General features: G+C 37.1%; 1 protein-coding gene across 7 annotated transcripts in view; it reads left to right on the top strand.

Annotated features, from left to right (window-relative positions):
* The window catches only part of LOC136029943 (uncharacterized), a 45812-nt gene extending 29373 nt beyond the window's left edge, over positions 1-16439 (top strand). For 6 of the 7 annotated variants that reach the window (XM_065708484.1, XM_065708483.1, XM_065708480.1 and 3 more), the window contains one exon: positions 935-4897. In XM_065708484.1, the coding sequence (XP_065564556.1) occupies positions 935-1345 (411 nt within the window). In that variant the 3' untranslated portion in view covers positions 1346-4897. Of the gene's footprint in view, positions 1-934; positions 4898-16244 lie in introns of those variants that run through there. The other variant, XM_065708485.1, reaches the window with a different exon arrangement.
* The last annotated feature ends 370 nt before the right edge of the window (positions 16440-16809 follow it).

Raw genomic sequence — 16809 nt, 5'->3', positions numbered from 1 at the left:
GCTGCGTCTACGCTGTGATTTCTTAGGGCTGCGTCCTACTGAGTCCCTCACTGCAGCAATGTTTTCTTCTGTCCTTGCACTTTTTTTCCTGCCTGAATAATTTCCCCGTGACTTTAGAACATAAGTCCACTACAGTCCTATGCTCTCTGAACTTCGCAACCCAACTAACACTCGTTGATATTGGTGGAAAGTTGCGACAATGGAAACGTTTTTGAAACTGAATCTGTACACTCTTGTAGGATTTTGTCGCAAAATAGGTCTCCAGGGAGAATATTGTCTGCTGATTTGTCCAATACATTTTTGGGGCAAGTATAGCTGCAAACGATCATCCATATGTTCACCTTTCACGTCCTGCAACAGAAAAGACATTTTTTAAAATGGATTTCTATCGAGTAAAATATTGGTACACATCTTTTTGGGCCACCCTGTAACTCATTGAAGAAAATGTAGAGTAACATTTGATTCCTGTTGTTCTCATGGGGCATGCCACTAAAAAAAAAATAACTAAAGACGGCAATTTCTCTCCACCTATTACTTGTTGAGCTCAATTATGTGAAAAGATAAAATCAATTTGACTCTTTTTGTCCTAGACTATAAGGAACGTGTACCAGGAGAGGTATTGAAACTTATCAAAGTGAATACTAACTCAACCATATGGAAACTTGAGATTATTGTTTTGCTAGAAATCTACGAGAGCCTCAAAAATTTTGCTCTATCTAAAATTGCTTATTGATCCATGTTCCAGCAATCATAATTACACAAATTAAACAAATTTTCCTCCTTCAAAGAGAATAGTGGCACAGATACTAATCTTCGTTCAGACAACTGTGAATCAGACGAAACATTCATATTTTACCATAGTTCTAACCACCCTTGAAATAATTTTACCATATATTTTAATTATATTTTGCTATATTTAAAATTATTCATTTAGGATTCAACAAGCATATTGGATCAACATGATAGTCCTCCTGAGAAGAATCGAAAGAGAAAAGAATATGTGAAGAAGATTCCCAGAAGAAAATCAAAGGTGATTTTCCTGCCTAAAGACAACTGTGGTATAGATAATAACTTTCCTTCATATGACTCTGAACCAGAAGAAACCGACATTCCAAGGCCTTTCGAAATACATATATCAGAGCCAAAATCAAAGACTAAGTACTCAGCTGAGTGCATAACCTGTGAAAAGTGTATGTTTGATAGTACACAAATTATGATCCATATTAAAGATGAGCATATGCAAGCACAAGGCAGTTTTCAGTGTCGTATTTGTATGAAAAAATTTGACTTTCTTTTTGCGTGCCAAAATCATTTGGTAATACATCTTGAATCTCAGTTCCCTTAATTCTTTTAGTTTTATCATCTAATTTATCATCATCATCATCTTAGTTTCATCATCATCTCAGTTTCAAATAAAAGATTTGAATGGTGGATGTCTCCTCTAGGAGACAGTGATTGTTTTTAATGACAAATTGATGTTGTGTTAGTAGTTTTACGACGAATGTGAGACTGTGACTTATTAAGTGACTGAAGAACATAGCACTTACTGCTTTGTGATTTTTGGTCAATTTCCATTGTGCAACAAAATGACCCTCCTGTTACTTTTGACTCTTAAAAAGGAACTAAATGAAGTTTCGATTTCCAATCAATTGAAACTCCTATAAAGTTTTTACGACCAACTCTTCCATAAAAACCTTATATACCCCAATGGAATAACTTATAACCCTTTTCCCTTGGCTCCGGGGGGTTATTTCAACCCCTATGTCCTTGGTATATAATCTTTGAAATATTCTGAGGAATACGGCTATCGCAGAATTTTTATCAGATGCATATGAGGAAAAGAGGCAGTTTGGGGGAAGGGCATAAGAACTTCTCTTCTCCAATTGAATGAGCCCCTTCCTAAGTTTATACAACCACCCCTTCCCTAGAATCATTATATGTTAATAAAGGACAGCTGGTATAACTTATAGCCTTTGCCCTGATGACTTTGGAGGGGGGTTGTCATCCCCGAAGGTATAATAACCAAACTTTTCGACTATGCTGAATCAAATTGCCATCTTAAATTTTTATTGGATGTAATAGGGAAATGATGGGCGTGGGGGGGGGGCTTCCTGTTTTACAATCGCTTTTGACTCTTGAAATGGAACTAGAACTTTCAATTTTCAATCAAATGAGTTTCTTTTTTAAGTTTATACTAAAACCCTTTCTATGGGAAGTGCCTCGGTCAGAAAAAAAGAAACTGTGGCCACATCCCTCTTTACATAGGCAGCGCTATCGCGCTATCTATGATGCAATTCAATCCCTATTTCTTGACTTCTTTTAAATGGCTTGGGAGATAGCCCTCTGATGAACAGTGCAACCCCATGTCTTCTCAAGAACAGAACATAATCTGCACTTAACTGAAAACAAATACATTTTAAATGTTTTCACTCTTTTAACTTAATAAATCAAAAATTATTTAGACTTTAAGGAATGAATATCAGTATATGTATATTTAACTGTCAATCCACAATCAGTTTTTTTTCCTGTAAAGTGTAAATTATGTTTTGGTCTTTAGAAGGCATCAGGGTTGTCATCCCTACACACATTAATTTTGCTCGTTTTGAGTTACCTATTTATTTACTTATATTATTTACTTAGCTATTTATTACGTTTTGAGTTAGCTATTTATTTACTTATATTATTTACTTAGTTATTCATTGCAAATTTTGATCGTTTTTGGTTTCATTAATTTGTTGATTGGGATTTGTGGTAGTTTTATGCTTGGAAGATTATTTTACATTATTTTTCCTCATTTTTGTTTTAATGGAGCTCTTTACTTTTCCTCCGAAAAGTTTTTAAAATTAATTACTTTTAAATCATCACAAGAGAACGCATAGGCTACAGGAGGAAAAGCCATTCGAATATTATGTGTGCAAAAAGAGCTTTTCTCAGTTAAGTCAATTTAAGAAATTGCAAGAGAACACATTCAGGAGAAAAACCACTTGAATATGGCGTTTGCAAGATGAACTTTTCTCGCTTGACTAATTTGACTGATCACAACAGAACCACAATTCAAATGTGATGTATGCAAGAAGACGTTTTCTCGAGTGATTAATTTAAATATTCAAAAGAGAACAGGAAAAAAAAAAATCATTTGAATGTTATGTATGCGAGAAAAGATTTTCTCAAGTGTGTGACATGGATAGTCGCCAAAGAATGCATAACAGTGAAGAACCATTCAATAGGATGTATGTTAGAGGGAATTTTGTAAGAGCAGTGTTTGTAAGAAGATGTTTTTATTTAAGTTGGGTTTAAATCATCCCCTAACAACTCATTCTAAGCAAAACTTGTCGGCTAATAGTTCACAATATAGACACCTGACAAAACTATTATTTTCATAGACGGGAAAAAATGCTTGGTTTGCAGCTTGAACGTAGAGCTATCCCATTTAATGGCATTAGTTTGCATACAAAATAGGATGCCTGAAATAATAAAAAGGCTAGTGAATGTAAAAAAAGAAAGAACAACAAGGAAGAAAAAAGATGTGTAACGCTCGTACATAGTTTACTGAAAACAAAATATATTTTAAACATTTTATCTTTTATGGCTGTTATAAATTTTAAGTTGCTGGGGGTTCCAGTAATGAACACCAAACCTATTACAAATGAAAAAACAAAGCTCAAAATCATTTTAAGTAAATTTGCAAATTATGTTCTTGTCTTTCTAAAGAAAGTGGTATTAATGACAACCCTACTCCTGTTTGTACAAGTTTCTGTTTGTTTTAAGTTTGATATAATTATTTATTTTAGTTTCTCTTCGCTTTGGGTTCTATACTTGAAGTGATATAGATTGTGCTCTTTTAGCATTGAATTATTATTTGACTTTGTTTCTGCTTGTATTTGGATTAATGCAGCTCTCCAATTTTCGTTAAAAAACTGGTTTTGTGGAAAAAGTTATTTTTAATAAATACTAAAAAAGGAGAAAGGACCAGTTGGACATCTAATTTAATTGGTTTTGATACGCAGGCGTTTACTTAGATATTTAAAGAGAAGTAGCGTAGGCAAATTATAATTATAAGAGCTGACTCATTGATTTATCGTCAAATATCCCCTTCGATATTCTCTTACAATCTAGTTGAATGGCATATACCTCTAATTTTTTTATGATTTTGTAACCCTGTCCCATTTTAAAAACTGGATGTACATAGTTTCTGTTGAATTAACTCAACATACCCCTCAATTGTCCCTGAATTTTCAATGCTATTGTTATTAGCCGTTCCTGAGATGTTGCAGATATGCCTTATAAAAAGAGATACGCGTGTTATTGGTTTCATTAAGTTTAACATGCTCCTCAACATTCTCTGAAAATTTTTGCCTTAACTATTCCTAACATTTCACCCACAATTTCAATAACCTGGATTCACATAATATCTTCTGATTTAGTTCAAATTCTATCAGATCACCAAATAAAGTTTCCACTAAATGCCATCATCCTTTCCTGGAATTGCATATAAGCCTTTGCACATAGCGTTCTATTTTAAGTTCTACATCAACTTCTAAAATTGTCTAAAAGTTTCAAATTAATACCCTTGACTGTTTCCAGAGATATTGCAGACATCATTTTGAAAATCTGGATCCCTGTAGTGTGTTTCAATTTAGTACAACATTCTCTGAATGTTTTAACTTAAGAAACCTTCAAAAAACCTTTTAGCGTTTGGGGGTTTGACGACAGCAACATCCGCCATTTTACCGCTCGTTTTGGTATTTTATATTTTAAACAATCTAACTTCTAATCAGTCTAGTTTTAAATTCGTCTTTTACTTTTCAGGTGAAATTTGTTACTTTTTCAAGTTTAATTTTTGGTCTTTGTGTAGTTGAAATAGTTTTAGTATATTAAAAGTAATTACGGCTAATAATTTTTATTCATTATAACAGTTGATTTTAACCAGTAGTAGATAAAAGCAGCACTTGTGGTTAGATTAGCCGCGGCACCGCAAAAAGATATTCTGAAATTTCATATGCCGAAACCGCCTTAGATCAGCCTCATCATCAGTCCCAAAAACCCTTATATACCAACTATGGTGAAAATAAAACAGTGTAAACCTTGAGAAAACGTTCCCTAACTGTTTTTGAAATACTGACGATTTGTCACTTTGGCAGCTTGGATGAATCCATTTCTTTTGATTTTTTTTTTTTCAACAACTCCTTAGTACTCCCTGAAAGCTAGTACTCAACACCCGTAATGGCTCCTAAAATTAACAGAATTATGCTCCGATACACCCTTTTGTCAACTTGGATATTCCTAGTATATTTTGATTTAGAACAACATACCCTCAACATTTCCTGAAACTTTAAACTTAATAGGCAGTCTCTGTCATTGGTGAGATGTTGCAGAAAAGACCTGTTGATAATAAGTTGGGCTATGCCATTTCGACAAGAAGTATGCACCTAAACTATTTTGATTTAGTTCAGTAGTTCTAGTTATGGTAGTTGAAATAGCAGTCGTATTTGCAGCCACAATCGTGCACAAAATAGGAGTAGATGCACTCGTCGTAATCTCAAGTATTTGCAGTATTCCCTGTCACAAGCAATCATAGTTGCAAGTAGTTATTCGTAGTCGCATTCACAAATAGTCACAGTCGCAAGTAATCCCAGTAGTTGTAGTAAATAGTCTCAGTCACAAGTAGTCGTAGTTAAAGCTGCGAGCTGTCGCAAGCTGTGTAAGTCGACCGACCCATAAAGCCTAAAGTCAATAAGCCTTAACCATTCCTAAGATACTGCAGATAGTCCATTTTGATAATTTGGATTTGTTTGGAAATCTTCTCAATGCTTCTCGTGGTTTCATCTTAAACCCTTTAGCCTTTGGACACGTTGAACAAACGGTGCTAGGCTTCCCCCCTGAAAATCCCCCCTCCACTAATTATTCTCTCATATGCATGATTGACCAGCCACAAAGAAATTAGATAATAAGTACCTCCAAATGTCAATTAGATTTCCTACAGGGCAACAAAATAATCGTATGTCTGATTTTTTTAAATGGAATTTAACAAGCCTTTTTCTGAAACAAAATTGAAGAAAAAAATGGAATCAAACACCACATTTTCAGAGCAAAGCTTGAAAATCGGTTTTCATAAAGCCAACGAAAATACAGGAAGAATCGCACTCCATGAGGACATTCAGTGCAGATTCCACAGAGAGTGCATTTTAATGCCAAAATATATTGACTTTCACGAAGTTTTCAGGTAAAAACACAATTATCTCTAAGGAAGGGGGAAGGAAGAAATTGATGCATAATCCCTCCTGGTTTCCGAGAATATATCTAGTCTATGCTTTTACTATGAAAATAAAGAGCAACATTGAACTCCACAATGAGCAGAATTTAGTCCGTATAGGATGAGGGCCTGTTAATCCCCAATCTTCCTAGTGGTCGTAGAAACTTCAGAGAATTCTTATTTTGCTGGAGATTGAGGCCTCTGGTCCATTTTTAAGTCGAAAGTGACTGGACACCAGCGTCCCCTTGTCCTGAACCTGTTTTGATATCTGGTCCTTTTGCTGCCACTCCTTTTGTGGACATTTGATGGACATTTCTGAAAAATCTATTTTATTCTTCCTCTGTGGCTGTTGAATTTTGCATATGGGGGAATTTTCTGTCGTTCCTCAAGACAAACGTTTCCTTCTGTCCCAAAGCTAAATCCTGCTTTTAAACAATTTGACAAACGCCATAGTTTATAATCTTTTCCAAAGGGACTGCGGGGGCAAGGTATATCAATAAACATAGCTATTAGACTGCTATTACTACTAACAACTCACTGCAGTACCAAGCTACATGAGGCCAACACAGTTATGCTCGCTCCTCCCCCATCCCAATCTATTCAAAGCCTCCCTCTTTACAAACTCTCAGGAAGTTCCCATTTTCTTGAAATCCTTCTTTATAATATCCACCCAAAAACGAGGACGACCTGCTTTCCGTTTAGCCATAGACGTTTGGCCAAAAAAGACAATCTGTCATCCGCAGAATGTGCCCTAGCCATCTTAAACTTTCTCTCATTATAGTCCTAGAAAGCGGGATTTAAACACATTTTTTGTGCAGCCAACTTTTTAAAATATGGCCAGTCAGCCTTGTACCCAAAACAATCCGTAGGTAATTTTTCTGGAAAAGATCTAGTAAATCTTCATCCGCTTTTCGGAACGCCCATGCTTCAGAGCCATATTTGACTACCGTCATCACTGTACCTTCCAGTATTTTAATCTTGGTTCGCAGACTTGGTTTCCTATTCTTCCAAACTTTTTTGTTAACTTTGAAACAACACTTTGAGCCTTGGCTATTCTACTTTTAACAACTTCGCTGCTCCAACTGTCTTTACTAATAACTTTCAAATCTTTTCTAGCACTGAACTAGCAAAACTTCTAAAGGTTCATTCACTTTGCTCTCACTTCCATCTAGAATAATTAAATCATCAGCATAATCTAAGTCCAGGAGAGTTTTTCCTCCTCATTCGATTCCGTGGCTTCCTATTGCTCCTTAAGATAAAAGTCTGTCGAAATGATTTACATAAAGGGGGATAGAACACAACCCTGCTTAACTCATGATTTAATACAAAACCAGCTGCTAACCTCATTTTCTATCTTAAATGCAGCTATGTTACTCTCGTACATAGCACTAACTTCTTTAATGTATATGTCTGGCATGCCATATAAGGATAAGACCTTTGCTAAAGCTCTTCTATCAACAGAATCGAACTCTTGCTCATAATCTAAAAAACTGAGGACCAAAGGTGTTTGACAACTAAGGCACTTCTCAATTATTAAGAAAATTTGGTTGACCTATCCTCTACATTTTCTGAAAACCGCGCTGTTCTTCTTTTAAAACTTTGTCTGCAGCGTCTCTCAGTCTAAAAAGTTTCATATTACTAAGGAATTTGCTACCTACAGAGACCGGCTAATGGCTCGATAATTACCATACTCAGTCTTATCACCTTTTTTTGCATTGGTTTAATTAAGGTCTTCCTAAAATCGTTTTTATAAAAGGTTTTTATAAAATCACTAAGTACTTCCCCTTTTTCAAAATTAGATTCATAATCTTCAGTAACTTATTTCAAACAGTTCGTGGTAACGAACTGTAGTAAGGAGTGACCCGGCTCAATAGTAACCAAAACTCTAAAAGATGGAATTTTGATATCAATAGCTACATCAAAAGAATCGCATTTTAATTATGATTTTAAATATATAAGTTTCAGAAAATAGGGAGAAAAAGAAGGAAAAGAAATAACCCTCGTTTAAATATCTTCAGGTTTCGTATAAAATCAGGTTTCGTTAAATATATAGGTTTCATCAAGAATAGGTAACAGTGACTCATTGCTCTGGTCTGGAGGAAGCTCGAGAAGGAATGGTGTTGGCCTTGCACTAAATAGCCTTACAAGAAAGGCATTACTTTTACACGAAGCTGTATCGGACAGATTAATGAAGGCCCGCTTTGGACACAAACATGGCAAGATGACTGTCATCATATGCTATGCCCCGACCAACGAATCTGATGATGCAACTAAGGAGGATTTCTACTCTGCTTTGTCCAGATGCCTTGCAACAGTTCCCCCCCATGATATAACTGTTCTCCTTGGCGACTTTAATGCGACAGTGCGCGATGATATGGGTTTATGGCGTGGCACAGTTGGTCCTGTATCCCCCGACCCACTTAACGACAATGGGCTTCGCTTACTTGAACTGTGCCGATCTCACGACCTCTACATTGCAAACACCTACTTCCAACGCAAAACTATTCATCAGTACACGTGGTATAGTAATGACGGTCGTACAAAGAAGATGATTGACTACGTCATTATTTCCAAACGCTGGAGATCATTGGTGAAGAACTGCAGAACTTACAGATCAGCAGAGCTTGGAAACGCAGACCATAGGCTTGTGTGCGCCGATCTTCGGCTTCGCCTCCATGCACAACGATCGAAAAGAAAACCCGTCGCTGCAGATATTGGGAAACTAAAGGAACCAGATACTCGCCAGAAGTACAGTATTGAGATATCGAATCGCTTCGAGGCCCTTGGCTCACTTAATAGCAGCGAAGATCTCTGGAAGCATTTTAAATTGCAGACCAGTGAATCAGCAAAACTAGTGCTTGGCAAGAGGAGTTATCCGAAGAAATCGTGGCTAACTAATGAAACACTGCAAGTCATAGAGCAAAGACGGAAGACAAGACTTCTTGGGGATATGACCACATATCGGAGGCTCAATAGAGTGCGGAACAGACTCATTCACCGGGATAGAACCCAGTTTGTTGCAAGGAAAGCCGATAAAATTGAGCTAGCTGCAAAAAAGAAAGACATGGGCAGCCTATTCAAGAATCTCCGAGACCTCACTGAAAATAAAACTCCCACCTTGGGTCCCGTCCTGTCCAGGGATGGTGCACTTCTCTCTGACGAAGGTTCTTGTCTTGAGCGGTGGAAGGACCACTTCTGTTCGCTCCTCAACAATACTGGCCCGTCTGCGCCTCCTAATGATAGTCCCAGCCAACCTTGCAGTCAAAGACCTGGAACAGACGTTCCTCCAGATGAGCCTTTCAGCCCCTCAGAAATTGGACATACAGTAAAAAGACTCAAGAATAATAAAGCTGCGGGTATATGTGGCTTAAACTCAGAGCTGCGAAAATGTGGAGGTCCTGCAATGCTCCTGTTTCTACACACCCTGTTCTCTACAATCTGGCAAACAGAGATAATTCCTGAGGATTGGCGGAAGGGTGTCATCATCCCCTTATGGAAGAGAAAAGGCTCGAGAAGCGACTGCTCCAACTACCGGGAAATAACCCTACTGTCAGTCCCTGGCAAACTGTTTTCAATGGTCCTGCTGGATCGATGTCGGAGCATCATTCGAAAAATCCGGCGACCGGAGCAAGCTGGTTTTATGTCGGATCGTTCAACCATCGAGCAGATTTTCACGATTCGACAAATAGTATAGAAGACCACAGAGTTCCGACAGAAAGCATTTATTGGCTTCGTTGACTTCCGTGCTGCATTTGACTCAGTGGATCGAAAATCTCTTTGGCGGATCCTAGAGTTGACTGGCCTACCCGAGAAATATTGCAGACTTCTCAAGGCGCTGCACCATGGGACGGAGAGCTGTGTACAAGTAAATGGTCGGCGCAGCCCGTTCTTTCAAATCACGACAGGGGTGCGCCAAGGATGTGCAATGGCCCCAGAGCTCTTCAATGTCATCATAGATTACGTTATGACAAAAACCACTTCACGTCTCAGCTTTGGGCTCAAATTCGGAGATCATACCATCACAGATGTCGATTTTGCCGATGACTTGGCCATTCTGGCGGACTCCATGGAGCAGCTGCTGGAAGCGCTCCGAATTCTGCGAGAAGAGGCTGCCAAAGTAGGACTGCATATAAACTGGAACAAAACTAAAATTATGGCCATAGACCCGTCTTCTCCTGCTGTTAACTCTCCAGTTGGCCTGGACAGCACCACTAGCATCGAGGTTGTCAAAGACTTCACCTACCTGGGCTCCGTAATTTCTTCAAATGGCTAACTTCTCCCCGAGCTGCAGGCAAGATTATCTAAAGCGTCTTCTGTCATGGGTAGACTGAACCGTCACCTCTGGCGAAAACCAAATATCAGTCGCACAACGAAACTGCGGATCTTCAACGCTCTAGTCGGTTCTGTGATGCTTTACGGAGCTGAGACATGGCAAGCATCAGCTGCAACCCTCAAGAGAATTGACGTATTTCACGCAAAGAGCCTGAGGAGGATTGAGGGCCTACGATGGTCTGACTTCGTCAGCAATGAAAAGCTTCTGCAGCTCACAAAGCAGTCTTGGTTTTCGTCTCAAGCAGCCGAGCGAACCTTACGATGGTTCGGGCATCTGCTTCGAATGCCACCACATCTACCCGCAAAGATGATCTATGACTTCGACCCTATCAAAGCTGGTTGGAAGCGACCTCGAGGCCGACCGAAGAAACGTTGGTCCGACAGCCTGTCCGAGTTCTTATCGATGGCAAACATCAGACAGGGCGAAGAGCAAATACTCGCCATGGACCGAAGTGGGTGGAGGAGGCAGACGTCACTCTCTACGCCGAGCAGTGCCCGGCAGGAGACTTAAGTCAAGTCAAGTAAGTCAAATTTAGTCTTACCCATCAAAAGTTACGAGCCTGAGAAAATTTGCATTATTTAAGAAAATAGGGGGAAACACCCCCTAAAAGTTGTAGAACCTTAACGAAAATGACACCATCAGATTAAGCGTATCAGAGAACCCTACTGTAGAAGTTTCAAGATCCTATCTACAAAAATGTGGAATTTCGTATTTTTTGCCAGAAGACAAATCACGGGTGCGCGTTTATTTGTTTGTTTTTTTTTCCCAGGGGTCATCGTATCGATCAAGTGGTCCTAGAATGTCGCAAGAGGGCTCATTCTAACAGAAATGAAAAGTTCTAGTGCCCTTTTTAAGTGACCAAAAAAATTGGAGGGCATCTAGGCCCCCTCCCACGCTCATTTTCTTCCCAAAGTCAACGGATCAAAATTTTGAAATAGCCATTTTGTTCAGCATAGTCGAAAACCATAATAACTATGTCTTTGGGGATGACTTACTCCCCCACATTCCCTGGGGGAGGGGCTGCAAGTTACAAACTTTGACCAAGTGTTTACATATAGTAATGGTTATTTGGAAGTGTACAGACGTTTTCAGGGTGATTTTATTTTGTTTGGGGGTGGGGCTGAGGGGAGGGGGCTATGTTGGAGGATCTTTCCTTGGAGGAATCTGTCATGGGGGGAGAAAAATTCAATGAATAGGGCGCAGGATTTTCTAGCATTACTATAAGAAAACAATGAAAAATAAACACGAAAACGTTTTTTCAAATGAAAAGAAGGAGAAGCATTGAAACTTAAAACGAACAGAGATTATTACGCATATGAGGGGTTCTAAAAATACTTTAGCATAAAGAGCGAGGTATTTAGGAGGAGATAAATACCTCGCTCTTTATGCTAAAGTATTTTTAGTAATTTCAACTATTTATTCTACGGCCTTTTTGATTCAGGGGTCATTCTTAAAGAATTGGGACAAACTTAAGATTTAGTGTAAAGAGCGAGGTATTAACGAGGGTACAAACCCCCTCGTATACATAATAAAAATATAAGATTATGAAAGTTTGTTACGTAAGTTAATTCTTAAGTTACGTATATTTTTTACTAATAAATCGTTAAAAATTAAAAGTTATAGTTGCCTTTTTAAGTAATCGAAAAATTGGAGGGCAACTAGACCTCCTTCTCCACCCCTTATTTCTCAAAATCGTCTGATCCCAACTTACAGAAAGCCATTTAGCCAAAAAAAGAATTAATATACAAATTTCATTTTAATAATTTATGTGCGGAGAGCCAAAACCAAACATGTATTAATTCAAAAACGTTCAGAAATTAAATAAAAAAAAACTAATTTTTTTAGCTGAAAGTAAGGAGCGACATTAAAACTTTAAACGAACAGAAATTACTCCGTATATGAAATGGGTTGTCCCCTCCGCAATCCCTCGCTCTTTACGCCAAAGTTTGACTCTTTGCCACAATTCTACTTTTTAAAACAATTAAAAACTTTAGCGCAAAGAGCGAGGGATTGCGGAGGGGACAACCCATTTCATATACGGAGTAATTTCTGTTCGTTTTAAGTTTTAATGTCGCTCCTTACTTTCAGCTAAAAAAAATTAGTTTTTTTTTATTTAATCTAACCTGAGAGCCATCATATTTAAGAAACTCATTTACCGCACTATCAGCATCTGCGGTCTTATTATTTTTTATTCCTTTTAGTACTGTTACTAAATCTTCCTTCACATCCAAGGTATCGCAAACTTTTCATTTTCCTGTATGTCTTTTCCTGCAACTGTATCTCGGTTTAACACATTTTCAAAATGTTCCACCCATCTCTCTTTAACTCTTTCCTTACCACCAATTATGGTCCCGTTCATATCTTTAACTGTTAGAAGTCCAGGTTGAATACTCCCCCTCAATTTATTATCATGCTAGTACAATATTTTACTATTATGCCGTCTAGCTGAATCTTCCAGATCCTTGGCGATTTTATCCATGGCCTCCCCTTTACACCTCCTTGGTTCATATTTTAATGCTTTCTCCATTTTACTTACACTGCTTTTGTTTCCATATGATCTGTCACTCGGATAATCCTTGTACAAGCCCCTTCTCCTCTCTATTAAACATAAAGCTTCTTTTAATAAAATTCCTAGCTGTAGGTCTAGCTTTCTTCCCTAAGACACCATCAGCAATTTCACAAATTGTTTTTCTAAAATTATTTTAACCATCTTCCGCATTGTCAAATTTTAAAGCCTCACGTTTAATATTCAACTATTTCTGGAAAGTTTCTCTCAAATTCTCATCCTGGCGTCTACCAACATCATAATTTTCTGGGAGGTTGTTAACCCTTCCGAAATTTCAGTTTTAAATTAACCCTATACACTGCTAGATGGTGTTCTTTACTTTTAACATCAATAACCGCACTCCTATATACCCTAGTATCTTGCATTGATCCTGCCATTCTTCGGTTTACTAACATTGTCAGCAAGGTTTGCTGTCTTACCAACGCCGCAATACCATGCCAACTTATGGACCCTTTAATGGCCCACAACCATATTGGTTATAACTAGATTGTTATACCTACAAAATTGCAAAAATCCAGCCATTACTGTTTACTTTTCACACATCAAATTCACCTAGGCTAGGATATCATCTATCCATATTTCTACCGACGTGGGCGGTGAAATATTTTATTTGTATATTTGCTCCCGTAACTCTAAGTAAAATTGATCTGAGTCACTAGTAACTCCGTCAGTCGGTTCAACAGGGGCATATACTACTATAACTGATAATCTGAACTTTTTAGTAATAAAATGAGCAATTAGTATTATATTATAAATACCTTCCTAGCCTAAACAAGACTTAGCAGCTTCCTTATTCATCATGAGCCCTACTCCCTGTCTATGTAGGTCATCCTTCCTGCCTGAGCAAGCAAATTCTATATTATCAAATTTCTTGCTTCCTTTCCCTAAGGTATGAGCTTCTGAAACTCCCAATAAATCGAGTTCGAATCGTCTAAATTGGTCAGTCAAAATGTCGATACGACAGTCATTTTTAACGTCTTAACATTCCATATTCCAATTTTCATGTTCTTTAAATCATTGAAATTATTTTGGCCTCAGTAAAAACAATGATCCTGGATACCGTTGTAGGACGGGGATCAAGATATCTTTTCAAACTTTACACTGAAGCGCTTAAGCCAGCTTAGAACCGGACAACAAAGGCCCTGGGACCTCCAGTATGAATGGAGGCTTTGTGGAATCCTAGGCCCATTATGGTCACAACATGGTTTTCAGCACTTGGCGACGGTCTTATATCAACAGGAGTCGAAATCTTGCACAGACAGTCCTAAGCCTCATACCTCTGACTCATTATATTATCATACCGACAAATATTATGCTACTACGGGGAGGCAATCTATAGTAGATAAATTAGCTAAAGAGAGATTTTTCAGCCTGAAGACGCTCGTCAAAACAGGCCAAGCCCAGAAGAATTATCTATTTACCAGAATTCCGTGCAAATGTTGTGTCGTTTACTAGGCTATAATTTCCTCGAGGATGCCACTCCTCAAGTGGGAATAGAGTTAACCGCAAGGTTTCAGTCTTGCAGGTACCCCGAAAGGGTCGAGGCAGCCTTTTGCAGAGGCCGTTGCCCATAGTTCTGGATCTCGCGTCCTGTCCCAGTTGTCCTCCTATAGAGGATCCTCCCACGATCGTGTTCTGCATCACCATGTAATTTGACCCATTACTGGAAGTAATTAGACCTATTAGACCTTTCGAATATTTGAGCAAAGTGGCCATTTACATATTTTAACCAGTATTCAAGGGAATGTCTAAAAACAATGAGAGTGAGCTTTGCCCTCCAAGTAATTTTTTTAATGCGCATCTCAACATATCCTGAAATACTTTCAGCAGTTCCTGGTATATTGTTCATATGCCCTTTTGAACACACTCACGGAGTGGTTTTGTTTTGTCAACTTCCCCCTAAATATTTTCTGAAAGTAGTCGTGAGTAGAAAGACTCGCAGTCACTGTCGTCAGTAGTTGCAGTCACAACCGCAAGCGGTTACTGTCACAAGTACTGTAACTGTTTCAAACTAATTCTTTTGTCTTTGAGACAAGGGTGTTTGTTAAGAGCTTTAAAAAAAGTAGCCACGTGGGTTTGACACCTAAAGTAAAATTGTTGCAAACCAGAACGTCAACATACAAAAATTGACTGACTAAAACAAGACATAAACCAAAAGCATGAAATTCTGGAAGGAAAGTATTTTTTTGGCATTCTGATCAAACCTGACATTTTAACCAAGGCTATAACTGCTCAGTTCTCAAAAACTGCATGAAAACCAGGCAATCCTGTACAGCTGAGTGTATGTACACACATCTTGATTGGCGGGTTTGTTCGTTAAAGACATAAATGGATTTTTACAAAAAAAAAAAAAAAAATAGAGAAAATCTCTTAATTACAGAAAGGATATTTATCTGATGATTATGGTCTAGGGCCCAACCTGCACAATCCATGAAGTTTGTTGAAGTTGCCTCCTCTTATTCTGTATGGATGCCATGTTGTGCATTTTATAGTTATTGATATTATTTTATAGTTATATTTTATTTAGTTATATTATACTTAGATAATATTATATATATATATATATATATATATATATATATATATATATATATATATATATATATATATATATATATATATATATATATATGTATATATATATATACATATACATATAATATATATATATATATATATATATATATATATATATATATATATATATATATATATATATATATATATATATATATATATATATATATATATATATATATAATAGTTATATAATATTTATACTTTATTTAGTTATATATAGTTTTATTATGTATCTATTTTATGGATAAATTTTTTAGTTACTGATATTCTATTTTCTAGAATTGTGGGTTTGATTCTCCCTTAAATTTAACTATATCACGACGATTTGACATGTTAGAACTAACTGACTATTTCCGTTGATACCTAAGGTTTCTTGGGTGTAGGCACTGTTATATATTACTCTAAATAAAGGGACCTCAGTGTTTAAACACACCCTGCATGTTTATCTGATGTATATTTGCACGAAAGGCTGGAAAAGACGAACTAAAGTCTGCCTTTAATTCATTTTGTAGGTTGGAATTCTGTTCCTAGAGATGGCGCTAAGTACTGCAAAGTCAAAAATCCATAATTTTCAATAAATCTGGAAATGTTTTTAAAACACTGAAGAAGGTTGATATAGATAAAAATGAAGCTATGTATTTATTTGTATCATAAATTTTTTCTGAGCAACAAGTTTTATACTTATTATACAAAGTCTATATTACTTGGGTTTTACATATCCATCGAATATGCATATATCAATAGGATTATGACTAATTTAAAGACAGCTGGCCATCAGGTAGTTAAGGAATTCAGTCATATGGAGTTTTTCTAAACGCCAATTTTGAGTTTTAGATTCACTAACTCCCTTTCGACCAAATAGACTTAAGGCTTTTGTTTATTTCTATAACTCAGCCACGTAGATCTTCCGATCGGACCGCTTTTGCGGTTTTCTCTAAATTAATGCAGTTTTTGAAACGCTAGCTTCATGTCATTGAGTATGTTTTAAGTTTCGTTTTAAGTTTTAAAACGTTCGTTTTAAAATGTTCGTTTTAAGTTTTAATGTCGCTCCTTACTTTCAGTTAAAAAACTTGTTTT

Source organism: Artemia franciscana, chromosome 8, assembly GCF_032884065.1.
Source record: "Artemia franciscana chromosome 8, ASM3288406v1, whole genome shotgun sequence".
Classification (NCBI taxonomy): Eukaryota; Metazoa; Arthropoda; class Branchiopoda; order Anostraca; family Artemiidae; genus Artemia; species Artemia franciscana.
This window is presented reverse-complemented; position numbering and strand designations above follow the sequence as displayed.